Source organism: Rhinoraja longicauda, chromosome 28 (genome assembly GCF_053455715.1).
Source record: "Rhinoraja longicauda isolate Sanriku21f chromosome 28, sRhiLon1.1, whole genome shotgun sequence".
Lineage (NCBI taxonomy): Eukaryota > Metazoa > Chordata > Chondrichthyes > Rajiformes > Arhynchobatidae > Rhinoraja > Rhinoraja longicauda.
Genome location: NC_135980.1, coordinates 17781135 through 17802355, shown reverse-complemented (window position 1 = coordinate 17802355; position 21221 = coordinate 17781135). Strand labels below are relative to the sequence as shown.

Below are 21221 nucleotides of genomic sequence, written 5' to 3'. Positions count from 1 at the left end.
TTTTAATTCGACGAGAATAGAGTTGTTTCTTGTTCTTTTATGTTCTAACTCCAACTCTCTGATTTTACTTTCTAGCTTTCCTTGCCTTTCCATTCGGGTTTTTTTCAATCTGGAAGTTATCTCTATTATTTTCCCTCTCATGACTGCTTTTCCTCCCTCCCATAATGTCGATGGTGAGACCTCGCCATTGTCATTTATTTGAAAATATTCCTTTAAGTTTAGTTTTAGTTCTTTGACAACCTTTTCATCTGATAGGATTGACACATTAAGTCTCCAGTACTTAAAGAAGGATTCCCTGCCCAGCTCAATGGATAGTATGACAGGGGCGTGGTCACTTATAGTTATGGATTCTATACTGCAGTCCCTGACTGTATGTATCTGTTGTTTTGACACACAAAAAAAGTCTATTCTCGAATAACTCCCATGTGGGTTAGAATAAAAGGTAAAATCTCTTCCTTTAGGATTATTATGTCTCCATGGATCAACCAGACCTAATTCTTTTATAACATTATTTAGGACTCTGGATTTTTTTGTTTTTGGTCCCCTCTCAGATGGCAACCTGTCTAAGTTACCATTCTGTATGGTATTAAAATCCCCTCCCAAAATTATCATCCCTCGTCCGTTACTGGTAAGTATATTGGCTATGTTTTTAAAGAATGTTTCATTTTCTTCATTTGGGGCATAGATGTTTAATATTGAAATACTCATATCTCCTATTGTGCCAACCACCATGATATATCTTCCCATATCACCTTTAATCACTTTCTCTACAGAAAATGGTAGGGATTTATTAATTAGTATGGCCACCCCCCTTTTCTTGCCATATGAAGCATGGAATACTTGGTTTACCCATTCCCTTTTCAGTTTTTTATGTTCATTTTCACTCAAGTGAGTTTCTTGGATTAGTGCAATGGCACATTGTAGTTTCTTCAACTGACTCAATATTTTCTTTCTCTTAATAGGGTGATTTAGACCGTGCACATTATAAGAAACAAGGTTCAACTTATTCATGACATTTTAAGATGTAGGCCATAAACTCGGTTCCTCCTATAAATCAAAACAACTGTGCAAAATGATACACAGCGAAAAAACAAACAAACAATACACATCTCCCTCTGAACTACTATACAAAAATAACATGTGACTCCCAAAAGTCCCGTCATCAGAGAGTGTGGCAATCTCTCTGGGGAAATAGCACAATGTGCACCTGCAACTTCTCAGAATTAAGTTGCTCCTTGCTCAAATTGAGATCCAGCTTTGCTCCTTCAACCAATTTTGACATTATTCAGTATAAGTGTTACTTAAATCCCATAACTAGCTCCTTTTCAATTCTTTGAACATTAAACATAAATTCAGATTGTCCGCATTATATATACTTCAGGATTGTCATTATTTTTTTACCCTTAGTTCCAGGCTGTTTTTTTTTTTTTAGTCCTTACCACTGTGAACCTCAGAGTTCACAGACCGAGGGCTTGTATGTCCGCCTCTGTGATGGGTGGCTGTCTCCTCTTTCCCTTCTGTCCTGTCCCCGTAGTCCAGCTGCCCTCCATCCTCACTCTCTGTAGTTTCTCCCACTCGTCCTCCTCCACATGGATCCCCATGTCCTTCAGCATGGGGGCAGCCTCCATCAGTGTATTGAATGTCTTCGTCTCTGTTCCCAGAAACACCTTCAGTCTTGCAGGATATGGGGACTGTGCCTGGTACCTGTCATTTCAATGGCTCAATGGTTCTTTATTAGCACATGTATATACAGTGTAATACTTATTTTGCATGTAGTTCAGTAAAATTATTACCATACGCAATTACAACCCCAAATTGAGTGCAGGATGTTTCGAAACAGCCCACTGAGTCCATGTGCAAGAGTGACCAGGTTTAGGCACCGTTTTCACCATAAAGGCCCATTGCAGCCATCCCCTCCATCCGGATCATCCACCGAACCGTCGTCCCACTCCTTGTGCCCTGGGGGTGCCTCCTGCAGCCGACACGGAAGGTTCCCCTTGTGCTATTGCAGACCGCCGCCATCAATGACTACCTCCATCCTCCTCTCCGGTTCTCCAGTCCTCAGCGGCGAGCAAGGGCTGGATTCGGTGGCTTCACTCTCCAGGCAGCTCCCGGTACCAAGGCGGGTGAGCCAGGGCTGCCGCCAGCTTATGGCAGCAGCCCGTTGGGAGTTCTTGCAGAGCAATAAGCAAGTTGATTTCCCCTCACTAAATCCTGGCTTGTTAGATATTCAGAGGAGTGAGTTTGTATTCTCTTCCTCTGATCTGATTAATGTTACTGAGCTGAATGAGCGCGGAAGGAAATGTGATTGCAAACAGCCACGGGCCACAGCAAACCAAGGCTTGATTTAAAACCACAGATTTAAAACTAGATTTGAGCATATCAAATTGATCTGGGAAATGGCGCTACCCTTTCATAAGAAGCTCATTCATTACACTGAACACTTATTCAATATCGGCGACACAACACTAATTATGTTTCATCTTTTAATTTACACTTTGTGAAAACAATTCCAGGCACTCAGACTCTCACACGTTGGTGATAAGAGATTCTAATGGAATTTTTGGCAGTGCTGTTTGGTGTCCACCATGCCAGGCTGAACGGGAAACTGTTCAATCTTCATCATCTCTCCAGTACCAAGATGACCCAAATCTTAGCCTTAGTTCAGAGATACAGCATGGAAACAGGCTCTTCAGCCCACTGAGTCTGTGCCAATGATCGATCACCCATTCACACTAGTTCTATGCTGTCCCACTCTCTCATACACTTCCTACAGAGGCCAATAAACCCACAAACCCGCCCATCTTTGGGATGTGGGAGGACACCGGATCACCTAGTAGAAACGCATGCAATCACAGAAAAACATGCAAACTCCATGCAGACAGCACCAAAGGTCAGGATTGTACCTGAGTCTCTTGTGCTGTGAGGCTGCAGCTCTACCATCTGCGCCACTGTGCCTCTTTGGAGGGGAACTCAAAGGCACCTTTGACTCATTCACTGAAATATGTGAAAGAAACGGTCTTCAAAAAATATCCTGAAATCCACACCCTTCCACCATCAATCCAACTCCACAGAGATCTGAGTTTGGAAGCCATCTCTCAGTGAAGGCGATCAAATTCTCCAGAGCTTGTCGATGAAGGAAGGGATGTTAAAGACCAAGACTTTGGGCCCTGTGATGACTCAGATTGGAGAAGGTGTATTTGGAAAAGAACAGAACACCTTGACCCTCCCCATGAGCATCATGCATAGGCCACCATCAAAGCAATGGAAGGGCGGCAGGACATCCCAAAATACCTATTGTGGCATCAGCGATAAAACCCGGTCGACAATGACTACACCTTGGTAGGGTGAACTCATATGATAAAGTTCAGTGAAAGTGATGGACGATGGTGTTGAGAAGGTCCAGGGACGGGGTCCCTCGTTGTCTGTGGGCAAGTGAGGAGATGCTGGCGATCTCGGGCTTGTCCTCATGGCCCAGTCTTTGCTCTCCATATGGGTGCGCTGCCCCTCAACATCTGTGGGCAGGTGAGGGGCTGCTGGCGGTCTCAGGCTTGTCCTGATGGTGCAGTCTTGGCCTCAAAAAGGAGACACTGGCTGCCTCAATCTTATCCCGGCAACATAGTCGTCCGCCAAGCCTGAGAATGGGAACCTCAGCTAGTAGGGATGCACACCCTAAGTTTTAAGAGTAAGTTTGGTGAGGTATGGGTGAGTTCATGTAATAATTGGATGCAGCTTTTGTTCCTCTAGCTGTGGCTTTGGCCTAGTCTGGAGCACTGTCCATGGTGCTGGTCTTCTGCTGCTCCTGGACGGTCTCCTGTTTAGTTTAGAAAAGAGGTACAGTATGGAAACAGGCTCTTGAGTCTAAAGAGTCCGCGCCGACCAGCGATCCCCATATACTAGCACTATCCTACACACTAGAGATCCACGCGGATACGGGGAGAATGTACAAACTCTGTACAGACAGCATCCATCGCCAGGCTCGAACCCGGGTCTCTGGCGCTGTAAGGCAGCAACTCTACTGCTGTGCCACTTTGCTGCCCCTGACACCCTAGGGAGGAGGCTTTGTCACATTCCCCCAACCCCCTCCGTCCCCTCCCCTGGGTACTTGTAAAATTTTAAAATCTGAAGTAGTCACCTTCAATCTACCACCTTGAGCATTATTGACCTGTTCTGTGAATTAATTCATTAAAATGGTACTGGGAACGTGTCCAGGAGTTTGTGCAGTACCCACTTTACATTTATTTTCCTTTAGAACAACTTTCTTTAGGTTTAAAAGTGGTGGACAATGTTCTTTGCCCATCTGCCCTGTTTCACATTTTATCCACACATGGAGTCTCCCTTCCCCTCTTCCTGCCCTCTCCCCACCCTCCCCCCTTTCCCGTTCCTTTTCCTTCCCTCCCCTTCTCCTCCCCTTCTCCTTGCCCTCTCCCTCCTGACTCCATCCGCCTACTTTTGTTTCATGTGTCTCCACGTCACCCAGCAGCCGGAGCCTCACCTCTCCCCCTTCTCCCTAGACACGTCTCCACCTGCCATCACCTTCCTCCCCCTCCATCTGGTTCCACCTATCACTCAGCAGCCTTGTTTCACCTTCCCCCTTGACCCTACATCTGGCTCCATCTGCCATCGCCTTCCCTCTCCCCCTCCTCAACTATCAGCCCCACCTCCCTTTCACACCTATATACTGCCTCTCTTCCCTCCCCACTCGTAATCCTGATGGCGGGTCTCGACCTGAAACGTCAACAATCCGTTCGCCCTCACAGATGCTGATCGACCAGCTGAGTTTCCCCGTTGTTTGTACCACCAGGTGCCTCCCGCTGCACCATCGGCCAAGGTTACTGATCGTGCGTTGACCTCATCTGTCACCTCAGACCCTCTGATCCGGACTGAGAGTGACAGACCAGCAAATGTAACCGAGCGCCGGTTATATTAATCTTTCAATTTACACGTTGGCGACAATTTCCGAGGCAGAAATTTCTTCCTTCAGTGACAGGAGATGCTAGAGGAATTGCTGGCAGTGATTTTGCTGCTAATGCGATCTCTGTGACAGTTTCCTTCCTTTACTGATTCTCCTGACACAACTGAGAGAAATCCCTGGGATTTACTGTTGAGACATTTCAGTTAACACGGGCTGCTGTAATTTGCAGAGTCTTTCCCACACATCAGCCTCCTCCCTCCTATCACACCTCTTCTATTCCCCCTTTTCCTATTTATCATTCATCCCCTTACACCTCTCTCTGGTGGTCTTCTCAACCCATCCCCCTGGGAGTGAGCTCCTTACTCTCCTCACTCTCAGAATGGGAATCTCTCCTGAATTGCAGAAGGAATTAACAATGACTGATATTTATGGCCCCAGTTCTGGCCTCCCCTCCATTGGAAATATCTTCCCTGGATTCCACGCTTGATAATGAACCAGTCTTCAACCCATCACCCCTCAGCCTTCCCTTCTTTAGAGAACAGGTCCCCTCGTTCAGGTAGTTTGAGTCCTGTGGTGTTGGTATCCTCAGTCCTGTTTGATACACCTTCCCTGATGACTCTGTATCCTTGCTATGATGTGGGACCCAGGTTGGCCATGGTGCATAATTGTCATCCCTGCAATCACGGCCCATCTAATCAATACCTTATCCTGCTCTCTCCTTTCATCATGCTCCTAGATGCCATAGAGAGATACAGCATGGACACAGGCCTTTCAGCAATCAACGACTGCCCATTTACACTGCCCTACATTCATTCAATTTTTTCAAATTCTCGTTGACATTCTCATCAATTCTTCCCTGATCCTGTTACCTGCCTACACACTCAGGGCAATTCATAATGGCCAATTAAATGATCAATTCACGTGTCTTAGAAATGTATCTATGTCTTTGTCAAATATGTTCAGCAACTGAGCCTCGACTATGAGGTAGAGGGTAGAACTGGAGATACAGCATGGAAACAGGTCCTTCAGGTCAATTCATTCATGCCAACCAAGATGCCTTATCATAAGTTCATAGATTCTAGGAGTGGAATTATGCCATTCGGCACATCAAGTCTACTCCGCCATTGGGTGGAAACCTCTCCTGCAGCGGCAGCTCGACAGTGATCGCCATCTTCTTTGGCCCTCTGCCGCGCAACGGGAGGAAGGTCAGACGTGGGGCACGCCGAGACGGGCGCAGGTCCTCCCGGTGGGGGGGGGGGGGGGGGACATTTATTAAAGTTTATTAAGTTAATTGTTTTAAAAATGTAACAAAAATTGATCAATTGACACTGCAGGGGAATGCTGAGTAGGGTGGGCCTAAAATTGTTGCGCTATCGTGTCCCGTTTTGGCTGTATTTCGGGATCAAATCTATCCATAAACCCACAAACAAATATATCCACAAACAGACCAGATGAGAGTTTTAGTAATGTATAGATAAAAGTTAACCACCAGCTAGGACGCCTTTAGTCCTGGCAACATTCCTGTGAATCTTGTCTGCATCATCTCCAGTGTAATCACATCCTTCCTACAGCACACACAATACTATGTACCATGGTAACACGAACAATCCCTACGCTCAATGCCTTGGCTGATGAAGGTAAGCCATAGAAATGAGGAGAGAATAAAATGAACTTGGATGGAATATTTAAAATTTCAAAACTAGATTTTATTTATAAAAATATACATCAGAAATACAAAGTCGGTGCATGGTTAACTTTAATCAACAGTTTTGTTCAGTCTACACATTCATGGTGTGATTGGTTCCATACATTTGTAGTGCTGTTGCATTCTGTGTGCAAGGCTTGTGCACAGAATGCAACCGCACTACAAATGTATGGAACCAATCACACCATGATGTGCGTGGCCTCTCTGAATGATACAAGTTTCAAGTATTGGCAAGGTTCCCACACCAGATTCTGCCTCTCAATATCCAGCAGTGGAAGGACCATAGACTGTGGTCCTCCTCCACGGAGCCTTGTTGTTGGCTACACCGAGCTTCAGTGAGTCCCTCAGCACGTACTCCAGCAGTCTGGGATGGGCCAGTCGGCAACATTCACTGAAGGACATCTCGCTGAGCTGGAAGACCAACAGGTTTCAGGCAGAGGACATCTTTCACCGAGTTGATGGTCTTCCAATGGCTGATGTTTTTCTCAGTGTGTGTTCCTGAGAGAGTCCTCTGTTACACTGCTCAGTGTTTAACGCTTGATGACACAGACTGGGTGGGCCGAAGGGCCTGTTTCCATGTCATATCTCTCTATGACGATGAACATGCTATGAATGGCAAATCAAGGAACATCTGCCGTTTGAGATTGCGTGGTGCCAACACACCGCAATTGTTTTAATTTCCCTCATTATTCCAATCTTATTCCTCTAATCCATTTTCCAATTACCGGATCTCACTGTGCCTTACAATACCCTCAGTGAGTTTGTATTCGCCACGGGATTCCCAACAGACCTCTTTCCCACTCCTTTCCCTCCACCACCCTTCATCTGGAGATTTGGGCTTTTCGGTAAATGACCTTGTTATTATCACCTTGCTGTTAACTTCAGCTTGCACTGCTGCACAAGTTGAATCTCACCTTCCCCTAATTTACATCAGTGACAAGCAGGCAAATTCAGTTCGAGATGAACTGTAAGAGATGGGTGCTTTAGGAAGGTCGATGCTGGTCTGGACATTGCCTAGAGAGCAGACTGAGCTACTCTCCAACTGACCGGAGACCTTCGGACTATAGTCAGACTTTACTGGCCTTTATCTTACACTGAACCATATTCCCTTTATCCGTCACCAGGTCCACTTGAGCTCGGAGAGTAGGGTTAATCTCCAGCACAGCACGCTTTCCCTCTCGGTGCCACCTGGCAACGCTATGTTTCCGGAACGTTCTGCTGCCTTACTTCCAGCAAGAATCAAGTTCCTTCTGCTGGGAGTTGGTTGGTTTGCAGATTTGAAATCCCCCCCGGATGAGGTGATTAACGATAACGCCACTTCACTTCAAATGTATTTTGTGGCATTGATTGGATTTGTACCGTCCATGAATATTTAGCAACAGCAAAATGTAAAGCAAATGCTGAGTTCTTGATTCCTCTGAAGTCTCTCACTAACCACCGATGTTCACAGAAGCTCCTTCCTGCTTGTTTGTTTTCAAATATTATTTACTCTTGTTTTGGTATTTCCAATCACTATTATGTCAGTTTATTACAGCTCGGAAAAGTAGACAAAGTGTATCTGATGACCTGCAGCTGCTGGCATCTGTGTCAGGGCTAGTGGCTGTGTCTGTGTCACTGTCTGTGTCTGTGTCAGGGCTAGTGGCTGTGTCTGTGTCACTGTCTGTGTCTGTGTCTGTGTCAGCCAGGGTCTGTGTCAGGGTCTATGTCTGTGTCTGTGTCTGTGTCTGTGTCTGTGTCAGCCAGGGTGAGTGTCTGCGCTAGTGTCTGTGTCTGTGTCTGTGTCCATGTCGGCCAGTGTCTGTGTCTGTGTTGGCCAGTGTCTGTGTCTGAGTCTGTGTCTGTGTCTGTGTCTGTGTCTGTGTCGGCCAGTGTCTGTGTCTGTGTTGGCCTGTGTCTGTGTCTGTGTCTGTGTCAATGTCGGCCAGTGTCTGTGTCTGTGTCTGTGTTGGCCAGTGTCTGTGTCCATGTCGGCCAGTGTCTGTGTCTGTGTCTGTGTCTGTGTTGGCCAGTGTCTGTGTCCGTGTCGGCCAGTGTCTGTGTCTGTGTCTGTGTTGGCCAGTGTCTGTGTCTGTGTTGGCCAGTGTCTGTGTCTGTGTCTGTGTTGGCCAGTGTCTGTGTCCATGTCGGCCAGTGTCTGTGTCTGTGTCTGTGTTGGCCAGTGTCTGTGTCCGTGTCGGCCAGTGTCTGTGTCTGTGTCCTTGTTGGCCAGTGTCTGTGTCTGTGTCTGTGTTGGCCAGTGTCTGTGTCTGTGTCCGTGTCGGCCAGTGTCTGTGTCTGTGTCCCTGTTGGCCAGTGTCTGTGTCTGTGTCTGTGTTGGCCAGTGTCTGTGTTGGCCAGTGTCTGTGTCTGTGTCTGTGTTGGCCAGTGTCTGTGTCTGTGTCTGTGTTGGCCTGTGTCTGTGTCTGTGTTGGCCAGTGTCCGTGTCTGTGTCTGTGTCTGTGTCTGTGTTGGCCTGTGTCTGTGTCTGTGTCTGTGTCTGTGTTGGCCTGTGTCTGTGTCTGTGTCTGTGTCTGTGTCTGTGTTGGCCAGTGTCCGTGTCTGTGTCTGTGTCTGTGTCTGTGTTGGCCAGTGTCTGTGTCTGTGTCTGTGTTGGCCAGTGTCCGTGTCTGTGTTGGCCTGTGTCTGTGTCTGTGTCTGTGTCTGTGTCTGTGTTGGCCTGTGTCTGTGTCTGTGTCTGTGTCTGTGTCTGTGTTGGCCAGTGTCTGTGTTGGCCAGTGTCTGTGTCTGTGTCTGTGTTGGCCAGTGTCCGTGTCTGTGTCTGTGTCTGTGTCTGTGTCTGTGTTGGCCTGTGTCTGTGTCTGTGTCTGTGTCTGTGTTGGCCTGTGTCTGTGTCTGTGTCTGTGTCTGTGTCTGTGTCTGTGTCTGTGTCTGTGTCCGTGTTGGCCTGTGTCTGTGTCTGTGTCTGTGTCTGTGTCTGTGTTGGCCTGTGTCTGTGTCTGTGTCTGTGTCTGTGTCTGTGTCCGTGTTGGCCTGTGTCTGTGTCTGTGTCTGTGTCCGTGTTGGCCTGTGTCTGTGTCTGTGTCTGTGTCTGTGTCCGTGTCTGTGTCCGTGTCCGTGTCGGCACAATAAGGGCCAGTGCGGGTGAAATACCTTCTTAATAATAATAATAATAATAATAATATTCATTTATTGTCATTGCAACGAGTACAACGAAATTAAAAAATAGCCAATCCTGACGGTGCGTACAAACATATATGCTTCCTGAACTGCACTTTCTCCTCTACCACAGACCCCATCCATCTCCCACCCTCAGCTCTCTCCTCCCCCGTCTCCTCCTGGACGGGTAGAACAGAATCCCCCTGACCCTCACCACCCACCCACCGGTCTCTGCATTCATTGTGTCATTTCTCACAGCTTCTGTCATCTCCGACACACTTCCAGCACCGGACACTGCTATCATCCCCTGCACGTGGAGATTTCTGAAGGCATTGCTGGCCTCAGGACTGCCTAGTCCACTTCTCTCCCCCCCCCCCCCCTCATCCCCCGACCCCCCACCCCCATCTCAACCACTCCCCACCACACAGCACATTCCCATTCAACCACAGGATATGTAACATGTGTCCTTTCATCTCTACTCTTCCTACAACGCGGGGCAGCACAGTGGCACAGCGGTAGATTTGCCGCCTTACAGGGTCAGAGACCCATGTTCGATCCTGACCGCACATCTGTGCGGAGTTTGCACGTTCTCCCTGGGACCACGTGGGTTTTCTCCGGTTGCTCATGTTTCCACCCCCAAAGACCGGGGTTTAATCCTAACCTCAGCTGCTGCCTGTGTGGAATTTGTACGTTCTCTCTGTGACCTCGTGGGTTTCACCAAATGCTGGTGTTGCTGTCGTTGCCAGTGCTTATGTTGTGTTGTTGGTGTCAGCGCTGGTTTTGTCTTGGATGCCAGTGCTGGTGTTGTCTCTGGTGCCAGTGTTGGTTGTCATTGGTGCCAGTGCTGGTGTTATTTTTGATGCCAGTGTTTGTGTTGTCGCCGGTGCCAGTGCTGTGGTTGGTACATTTGCTACTCTCTGTCCCAGTATTGGAGTTTGCTTTATCCGAGACCGTTATACCGTGATTTTTTCATCAGACTATTTCTATTCTTGAGTATTTAACTATTTTTATGAGATGATTAAGTCTCCTCCAATCAGCGGTGATTCCATCCGCTAATAATCTCGGTTCCATTACCTGCACATCCGCCATAATCTCCAGTGAACATTTTCCCTTTGTTACCAACTGACAGATTATGGATCTAACTTTGCATTTATCCGCTCATTTGAACACATATTTACTGCTTTTGACCTTCCCTGATTTAGTCAATGCCGATGTAAGTCTTGCTGCACAGCCTCACCGATCGTACCTGTCCTGAACCTATGTGTGTAATGAGCAGCTAGGAGCTGAAAACAGTTCACTGCTCCCCTGCCAATCAATATGTTGTGCGTCTCTTTGCATGCATCGCCTTACTGTCACATTCATGCCTCTGCACACACAACCCTGAATGCCATCGGCTCTTTGTGAATGCTTCTCTCTTCCTGCAATCTTATTTGGGTCGAGAGAGAAGTCTGACAGCCGCAGAGAGCATCAGCAATTTCCCCTTTGACAATAGGATGAAATTCCTCAGCGATATCTCCAAGTGCAGGCGAAGCCACGGGTGTCCTTAAATCATGGGCGGAAAAGCAAAGTGGTGGGGATGTGGCTGCCTGCAAGAGGAGCCTTTTGCTGATGGGTTTTGCTGAAGTGTGGCTTTTGGAATAATTGATTCTGTGGACATAGGCAGTTTTGACATTTATTGCCAATTATGTGTCAACCGTGGCTGAGCAAGAAGTGTCACCTCTGTGTCAAAAAACTGTAACTTGATATCACTCCCCACATGCCTGAGCATGAAAATCTAGGGGAGAGGGCACTGAGGGAGTGCCGCACTGGTGGAGGGGTGGTACTGAGGGAGCACCGCGCCAAGGGAGGGGTGGCACTAAGGGAGCTCCACACTGTGGGAGGGGTGGTACTGAGGGAGTACCGCGCCAAGGGAGGTGTGGCACTGAGGGAGCTCCACACTGTGGGAGGGGTGGTACTGAGGGAGCACCGCGCCAAGGGAGGTGTGGCACTGAGGGAGCTCCACACTGTGGGAGGGGTGGTACTGAGGGAGCACCGCGCCAAGGGAGGGGTGGCACTAAGGGAGCTCCACACTGTGGGAGGGGTGGTACTGAGGGAGCACCGCGCCAAGGGAGGTGTGGCACTGAGGGAGCTCCACACTGTGGGAGGGGTGGTACTGAGGGAGCACCGCGCCAAGGGAGGGGTGGCACTAAGGGAACTCCACACTGTGGGAGATGAGTAGATTGGGGAGCAGATATCCGCTGGTAAAATAACAGCTAACTAGTGGAAGTTTTTTTTTTAACAGAGAGTTTGTGAGAGTTCAGGGCCAGAATGTTCCGGTGATGGTGGCAGGACATGATGCCAACACCTTACAGCGATTTTGTTTACATCTGAGTACCTCTAATTCCCACAGACTATTGAGAAGCCTGGAAACCAACCCCAGCAAAGTGATCGCCCCTCTCCTACTCCTAACTTCTACCCACTCGGCCTTGTTGGGCAGCCCCTCCAGGATGTCCTGACTACCAGCTGCTGTTATGATCTCCCTAGTCAGTAATGTAAATTCCGCTCTTCCTTTCATCCCCTCTATCACGTCTGTGATTTCTATGCCGGGAGCATTGAACTGCCAGCCCTGCTCTTCCCCCATCCACACTCATGATTGCAATGACAAGGGATGAGCCAAGCTTGAAAATCATCAGATGTACCTGTGAGGAATTTGGTAAATGAGAGCAGAGCCTTCTAGTCATCCTACACTCCCTAACCGGCCTCTCTCTGCTCTTCCCACTGGTTTGATTTATCGTCTACAATTTTTCTTCTCACCGGCTGCACTGCTGCTAAGCTTCCCACACCCTCCGTGAGTATTTCTCCTGTTTTTCTCAAAAGGGAAAAACATGAAGACTGAGATACAGGCAGTGGAGAAGTCCCGAGGGCAGTCTGTATTCGAGAAGGTGTTGGATTTCCTAGATAAATCTCCTGGGCCCGATCAGATATATCCAAGGACATCGTGATAATCTAGAATAGAAATTAGCTGAGATATGTGAATCATCATTAAATGCAGGTGAGATGCTGGAAGACTGGAAGGTGGTTAAAGTCATGCCTCTATTTAGGAAGGGCTGCAAGGAACTAGAGACCAGTGAGCCTCGCATCCGTGGTAGGCAAGTGACTGGAGAGGATTCTGAAGGGTAAGATATATATATGCACTTGGATAGAAAGGGGTTGATTAGGGTGAGTCAGCATGGTTTAGTATGTGGGAGGTCATATTTTACGAATCTGATTGAGTTTTTTTTAAAAGTAACCAAGAAGGTTGATGAGGACTTTAGCAAGGCCTTTGATAAGGTTCTGCATGATAGGGTGCTATGGAAGGTTAGATCACGTGGGATCCAGGGAAAGCTAGCGGACTGGATGGAGAACTGGCTCTGTGGAAGGAAGCAGAGGGCGATGATGGAAGGTTACATTTTGGACTGGAAACCTGTGACTAGTTGTGTGCCCCAGCGATGGGTGCTGGGCCCACTGCAATGTGTGGTTTAAATCAAAGATTTGGATGAGAATGTAGAAGGCATGATTGGTAAGTTTGCAGATGACACGAAAGTGGGTGGTAGGTGAGGTCTTCGGGGAGTGTATGGAGGTTCAGGGAGAGAAGCGATGCCTGGGGAGAGGATATCCTGATTTCCCGGGTCACATCAGCGAGGGTCACTGCCAGTGAGGACACACCAGTGAGGGTCACAACAGTGAGGGACATGCCAAATGAGGGTCACGCCAATGAGGGTCATACCAATGAGTGACATGCCAATGAGGGTCACGTCAATGAGGGTCATACCAATGAGGGTCACGTCAATGAGGGTCACGTCAATGAGGGACACACCAGTGAGGGACACGTCAATGAGGGTCATACCAATGAGTGACATGCCAATGAGTGTCACGTCAATGAGGGTTTTTCCAATGAGGGTCACGTCAATGAGGGTCACGTCAATGAGGGTCATACCAATGAGGGTCACGTCAATGAGGGTCATACCAATGAGGGTCACGTCAATGAGGGTCATACCAATGAGGGTCACGCCAGTGAGCAACACACCAGTGAGGGTTAGTGCCAGTGAGGGTCAGTGCCAGTGAGGGGCACTACCAGAACTACTGATTTACTCCAAAATTTCGCAGCCTTGCTCTCGTCACACACACCCTACAACTACCCTCACCCTTCCCAATACCTCCTCTGCTCGTTGAGGTAGTTTTTTTGTTCATGAGAAGCTCCTGTGAATGTTTCCTTGAGGGACGCCGCTGTCCAAATGCAGGACGTTGGCATGGTTTCATTCCCCGGTGACTTGACCTCAGCCAGAGGTGTCGGGGTGATCTGTTGATGGGACACTCTTGTGGTCCACATTGAGTACGAAGCCGGCCTAAATCTGTGGTGTGGTGCCTTTTATCTGAGCCATAAACCAGCCACTTTGCTTTCACTACACCGGTAACTCCCCCCCTGCTGCCACAGAACTCGCTCCAATTATGCACTTTAAATGTTTCCAATTTGATCTCGGATCAGCCCATGGACCCCCTTCAACCGGACGCGTGGTGTGGGTGGGACTGGTCGAGCAGAAAGGTTTGCCCTCACGTTTGGGGGGGCTTGGATTGTTTGTCTTTGTCTGTCATCAAGGGTTAAAACATTGCAGCATATTCTACTCCCTGGCTCCAGAACCAGGTTGCCATGGTTATCTAGTATGTGTTTAACTGCGGGACTCGGGGGTTTATCTACATATTCCTTCACCGGAATGAAGCAAAAGGCAATCTGGAGCGGAAAAGGCGAGAGAGCATATAATGCCAGCATAGTTAACCCTGTCAGCGTAAAACCTCTCTGAATCTTCAGCCCCGCATCTGACTGACGTCCAGGGTTGTCGGAAATAAATTAGTGCTTGTCGTATTGCACGTTCAATTATGACTTCCCTAGTTTCCATTTATGCCAGTTGTCCAGTAAATATTTAGTCACAAGTTGCCCACATACTAATCGATCTCATAGACCCGCCTCCCTCCCTGGAAGCGAGATGTGGGTAATTATTCCCTGGTGCCAGTCCTGGTTTCCGAGCTGACTGCACAAGGCAGAGAGCCGTGATGTTCCCCTGTCAGCTGCGGTGGGAAACTGTCAGGCATTTGCTGATCTGTTGGCTCTCTCCACCAGTCTGAGCACCGACTGCTTCCCTCCCCACCCCTCTGGTTCCGAGCTCTCCATTACTGACCCCCGGCCCCTTCCCGCTCTGACCACCCCATAATCTGTGTGGGTGCCCAGTCCTTGCCCCGTGTTGGCAGAGCTGTGAACCGTGTGGCAGGACTGGTAGCTGCATGTCATCGGACAGTGTTACTGTCAGGGCAGTGGCTCGTTACTTCATGACTGCACCAGTCGTCCCAATCTCTTGAGGCACCTCGTGATGAACATCCAGCCAACGCACTGACCACAGCTCAATGATGGGCAGTGAAGAGTACGCTAACCCCCAGCACTGAGCACACCTCAGTAATAGACAGTGGCCCACCCCACCAGTGCCCAAACCCGTGGCACTGACCACACCTCAGTGAGTAATGGGCCGTGACCCACACCACTGTAATGGCACATAACTCTCTGGGCTTTGAGGATTTGAGGAAGGATATTCTTGCTATTGAGGGCGTGCAGCGTAGGTTCACTAGGTTAATTCCCGGAATGGCGGGACTATCATATGTTGAAAGACTGGAGCGACTAGGCTTGTATACACTGGAATTTAGAAGGATGAGAGGAGATCTTATCGAAACGTATAAGATTATTAAGGGGTTGGACACGTTAGAGGCAGGAAACATGTTCCCAATGTTGGGGGAGTCCAGAACAAGGGGCCACGGTTTAAGAATAGGGGATAGGCCATTTAGAACTGAGATGAGGAAAACCTTTTTCAGTCAGAGAGTTGTGAATCTGTGGAATTCTCTGCCTCAGAAGGCAGTGGAGGCCAATTCTCTGAATGCATTCAAGAGAGAGCTGGATAGAGCTCTTAAGGATAGCGGAGTCAGGGGGTATGGGGAGAAGGCAGGAACGGGGTACTGATTGAGAATGATCAGCCATGATCACATTGAATGGCGGTGCTGGCTCGAAGGGCCGAATGGCCTCCTCCTGCACCTATTGTCTCTTGTCTTTATGAGGTTCAAAAGGGAACTGTAGACGTAGGTTTAGGTTTATTATAGTCAAATGTGCCGAGGTACAGTGAAACGCTTTGTTGTGCATGCTATCTTGCCTGTCCTTGATTCTAGCTCTCCATCTATGGTGGGCTTCAGTCCGATATCAAAATGGGGCAGCACAGCAGGTAGAGTTGCTGTCAAACACGACCAGCACGCTGATTTCGATCCTGACTTTGGGTGGTCTCTCTGCGGAATTTCTGCTGCTCTAGGTTCCTCCTGAAAATGACCGCTCGTGCAGTTCGTTGACAGGATAATTGAAGAGATAATGGGCAAGGAGAGGGAATAGGAGTGATGGAATGACTACCTGGTCAGCTGGCATGGGCTTGATGGGTCAAATAGCCTCCTTTGATGTGAATGAGAATACAGGAGAACGTTTAGATCTGACATTACTGCAGGTGTGTCAGTCTTTCCCATTTACTCAGCCTCATCTGTTTGCATTGTTTAAATAAAATCAGCACCTGCGTTGTGGTGTTTCTGCAGGTGACTCCGATTTCTACCTTCATTTCAAAGCTTCATTTATTTATGTGGAAAACATCAAACGTCTTTATCTTGCAAATGACACTTTTCTCTACATTTTGCATTCGGTTGTAAAAACGCGATGATAATTATTTTGCGTACCTGTCTTTTCATCAAGATGCGCTCTCAGGTGAAAATGCCAATCCAAGGACACCCTGAGGCGGTTGCTAGGCGATGCTCAAGCAACACGGTACCCGATGAATCTACCCGATGAATCTCCCTATCCTCACGGAAGCTGGCTTCTTAGTTTTCGTCTTAATCCTTCTCCTGACGATGTTGGACCAGGTTGGTGGCATCTGTGGAAGGCTGCGAATAATTCTGCAGTTAGTCCCTTCATTGGTTTGCATTTCACGTTTTCTGCTCTCATTAACCCTTTAATTTGGACGTTTAAAGGGAAGTTAGACCAAGGAGGAACAGGTTGGGAAAGAATGGTCAATGGTGCGCACCCATCCTTCAACCCTGCGTCTTTATTCACGCAAGCTCCTCTCCCAATCGCACTGCCTCTCAACCCTCTACTCCTTGAAGGTTTAAACCCCTGGTGCTTTCCGTCACCCCCTCGCCCCCAAAGATCCCATTATTTGAATTTCTGAACATTTTTCGACCATAATCTTGGTATCTCAGAATATCTCTCACGAAGGGTTTGTGAATGTCAGTTGTTGTTTAACCTGTAAACCGGGGCAAACAGCATTTCTTATCGTGAGATATCGGATATATCCATATATAAGGTGTTCAGCGTTTAAAGACCAAGTTTATAGAAACTGCAGATGCTGGTTAATACACCAAAGGACACAAAGTGCTGGGGTAACTCATTAGATCAGGCAGCATCTCTGGAGAACACGGAGAGGTGATGTTTTGGGTCCAGACCCTTCTTCAAAAGATTGGCTTGGAGTGACACACATGGAAAGAACATTGACTGAATCAACGGTTCTGTTGAATACCATGCGGAGGCATGGCCAAATTGCTTCTGACTGTGGTTCCTTGTATCTGACCACAAACTTGATTTACATTTCAGATCACTAGGGTGTATCAATATTCTTTTTCAGTCTTCCTTTCTGATATGTCTTCTTTAGAAATAGCTAATTAGAGCAGCGACTTCGATTCAAGAGTTCTTTATTAGTTATAGACAATATAGACAATAGACAATAGGTGCAGGAGTAGGCCATTCAGCCCTTCGAGCCAGCACCGCCATTCAATGCGATCATGGCTGATCACTCTCAATCAGTACCCCGTTCCTGCCTTCTCCCCATACCCCCTCACTCCGCTATCCTTAAGAGCTCTATCCAGCTCTCTCTTGAAAGCATCCAACGAACTGGCCTCCACTGCCCTCTGAGGCAGAGAATTCCACACCTTCACCACTCTCTGACTGAAAAAGTTCTTCCTCATCTCCGTTCTAAATGGCCTACCCCTTATTCTCAAACTGTGGCCCCTTGTTCTGGACTCCCCCAACATTGGGAACATGTTATCTGCCTCTAATGTGTCCAATCCCCTAATTATCTTATATGTTTCAATAAGATCCCCCCTCATCCTTCTAAATTCCAGTGTATACAAGCCCAATCGCTCCAGCCTTTCAACATACGACAGTCCCGCCATTCCGGGAATTAACCTAGTGAACCTACGCTGCACGCCCTCCATAGCAAGAACATCCTTCCTCAAATTTGGAGACCAAAACTGCACACAGTACTCCAGGTGCGGTCTCACCAGGGCCCGGTACAACTGTAGAAGGACCTCTTTGCTCCTATACTCAACTCCTCTTGTTACGAAGGCCAACATTCCATTGGCTTTCTTCACTGCCTGCTGAACCTGCATGCTTCCTTTCATTGACTGATGCACTAGGACACCCAGATCTCGTTGAACTCCCCCTCCTCCTAACTTGACACCATTCAGATAATAATCTGCCTTTCTATTCTTACTTCCAAAGTGAATAACCTCACACTTATCTACATTAAACTGCATCTGCCATGTATCCGCCCACTCACACAACCTGTCCAAGTCACCCTGCAGCCTTATTGCATCTTCCTCACAATTCACACTACCCCCCAACTTAGTATCATCTGCAAATTTGCTAATGGTACTTTTAATCCCTTCGTCTAAGTCATTAATGTATATCGTAAATAGCTGGGGTCCCAGCACCGAACCTTGCGGTACCCCACTGGTCACTGCCTGCCATTCCGAAAGGGACCCATTTATCCCCACTCTTTGCTTTCTGTCTGTCAACCAATTTTCTATCCATGTCAGTACCCTACCCCCAATACCATGTGCCCTAATTTTGCCCACTAATCTCCTATGTGGGACCTTGTCGAAGGCTTTCTGAAAGTCGAGGTACACCACATCCACTGACTCTCCCTTGTCAATTTTCCTAGTTACATCCTCAAAAAATTCCAGTAGATTTGTCAAGCATGATTTCCCCTTCGTAAATCCATGCTGACTCGGAATGATCCCGTTACTGCTATCCAAATGCTCAGCAATTTCGTCTTTTATAATTGACTCCAGCATCTTCCCCACCACTGATGTCAGACTAACTGGTCTATAATTACCCGTTTTCTCTCTCCCTCCTTTCTTAAAAAGTGGGATAACATTTGCTATCCTCCAATCCACAGGAACTGATCCTGAATCTATAGAACATTGAAAAATGATCTCCAATGCTTCCACTATTTCTAGAGCCACCTCCTTAAGTACTCTGGGATGCAGACCATCAGGCCCTGGGGATTTATCAGCCTTCAGTCCCATCAGTCTACCCAAAACCATTTCCTGCCTAATGTGGATTTCCTTCAGTTCCTCCATCACCCTAGGTTCTCCGGCCCCTAGAACATTTGGGAGATTGTGTGTATCTTCCTCAGTGAAGACAGATCCAAAGTAACGGTTTAACTCGTCTGCCATTTCTTTGTTCCCCATAATAAATTCCCCTGCTTCTGTCTTCAAGGGACCCACATTTGCCTTGACTATTTTTTTCCTCTTCACGTACCTAAAAAAACTTTTGCTATCCTCCTTTATATTATTGGCTAGTTTACCCTCGTACCTCATCTTTTCTCCCCGTATTGCCTTTTTAGTTAACTTTCTCATCAAACAATGGGCCGTCTTGCGGCAGTGAAAATGTTTTCTCGCTGCCAAAGACTTCCTTTATTTACTTGGTTGAATACTAATTCTATTGTAAGAAAGGTTGGCTTCAAAACTTCACCCATGCCTGTGATTGGGGGAAGACGTGTAAAGTTGCAAATGAACACTTTGCTTCTGTCTTCACGGAAAGAAATATAAATATAAACTAAAACATGAACTCTTAGAAATCTGAAACTAGAGAGGATGTAGCGAGAGTTCGGACAACCTTAAATGGGATATATCTCCAGAACCAAATGAAATTAGATGGTAGTCACAAAATGCTGGAGTAACCCAGTGGGACAGGCAGTATTTGTGGAGAAAATAAGTAGGTGACGTTTCAGGTCGAGACTCTTCTTCAGACACGACCCGTAACGTCACCTATTGTTTTCCCCAGAGATGCTACCTGACCCGCTGAGGTTTTCCAGCTTTATGTGTCGGTGTTCGGTGCAAAGCAGCGTCTGCAATTCCTTCCTACACATGAAATTAGAGGGTATTAGCTGTACCGAGCTTGGACAAACTTGGATAGTTTTCTCTGGAGCATGAAAGGCTGAGGGGAGACCTGATAGAAGTATATACAATTATGAGAGGCAAAGATAGGGTGGACAGTCAGTCAGAACACTTTCTCTAGGGTGGAAATGTCAAAGATCAAACGGGGTAGCTTTAATGTGAGAGGGGCAAAGTTAAAGATGTGCGGCGGCGTTTTTTGGTGGTGAGTGCCTGGAACGTGCTGCGAGGGGTGTCCTCCAGAGATGCTGCCTGGCTTATGAGTTACTCCAGTACTTTCTGTCTTTTTTTTGCAAACCAGCATCTGCAGTTCCTTATTTCCACTTTCGTTCAATGCAATTAGTATTCAACCAAGTAAATAATGAAAGACAGCAGTTGGAGACCATTTTCACAGCCTCAAGCCAGCCTGTTGTTTTACTTGTGTACGCACTGTTTTAATTAGCTATTTTAAAAGAAAACACAACTGAAAGGAAAGTAAGGAAAGGGCAATTAGTCTGAAAAAGAGTACCGATTTAAAATCTCACCACTCCATTTCCCTCTACAGATGCCGCCTGACCCGCTGAGTTATTCCAGCATTCTGTGTTTTGCTGAAGATTCCAGCATCTACAGTTCATTGTGTCTTCCATACATAGAAACATAGAAAATAGGTGCAGGAGGAAGCCATTTGGCCCTTCGAGCCAGTACCGCCATTCATTGTGATCATGGCTGATCGTCTACAATCAGTAACCTGTGCCTGCTTCTCCACATATCCCTTGATTCCACTAGCCCCTAGAGCTAGTCTAGTCCTTTTATAATTTTATACGTCCCTATAAGATCCCCTCTCATCCTTCTGAACTCCAGTGAATACAAAGCCTAGTCTTTCCAATCTTTCCTCATATGACAGTCCCTCCATCCCAGGGCTTAACCTCGTGAACCTACGCTGCACTGCCTCAATAGCAAGGACGTCCTTTCTCAAATTAGGAGACCAAAACTGCACACAATACTCCAGATGTGGTCGCACCAGGGCCCTATACAACTGCAGAAGGATTTCTTTGCTCCTGTACTCAATTAATTGGCTGCTGTAAATTGTTCTCAGTGTGCAGGTGAGTGGGAAAACCCCGAGAGGACTTAATACGTTGAACATCGAACAGTACAGAATAGGAACGGGCCATTGAACTCACAATGTTTGTGCCGAACATGAAGCCATGTTCAACTGATATCATCTGCGTACATATGATCCATATCCCTCTGTTCCATGTACTT

At 47.4% G+C, this 21221-nt stretch overlaps 1 protein-coding gene and 1 long non-coding RNA gene across 5 annotated transcripts in view; one reads left to right on the top strand and one right to left on the bottom strand.

Annotated features, from left to right (window-relative positions):
- Positions 1-3280: 3280 nt before the first annotated feature.
- On the bottom strand, positions 3281-21199 carry LOC144607235 (uncharacterized). Its single transcript, XR_013549080.1, has 3 exons — positions 21140-21199; positions 16485-16688; positions 3281-3814 (listed from the first exon to the last, which is right to left on the bottom strand). It is a non-coding gene; the product is annotated as an uncharacterized LOC144607235 (long non-coding RNA).
- ncanb (neurocan b) overlaps positions 16641-21221 on the top strand; it is a 103247-nt gene continuing 98666 nt past the window's right edge. For all 4 annotated transcript variants that reach the window (XM_078423918.1, XM_078423919.1, XM_078423920.1 and 1 more), the window contains exon 1: positions 16641-16667. In XM_078423918.1, coding sequence (XP_078280044.1) covers positions 16656-16667 — 12 coding nt within the window. In that variant the 5' untranslated portion in view covers positions 16641-16655. The remainder of the gene's footprint in view (positions 16668-21221) is intronic.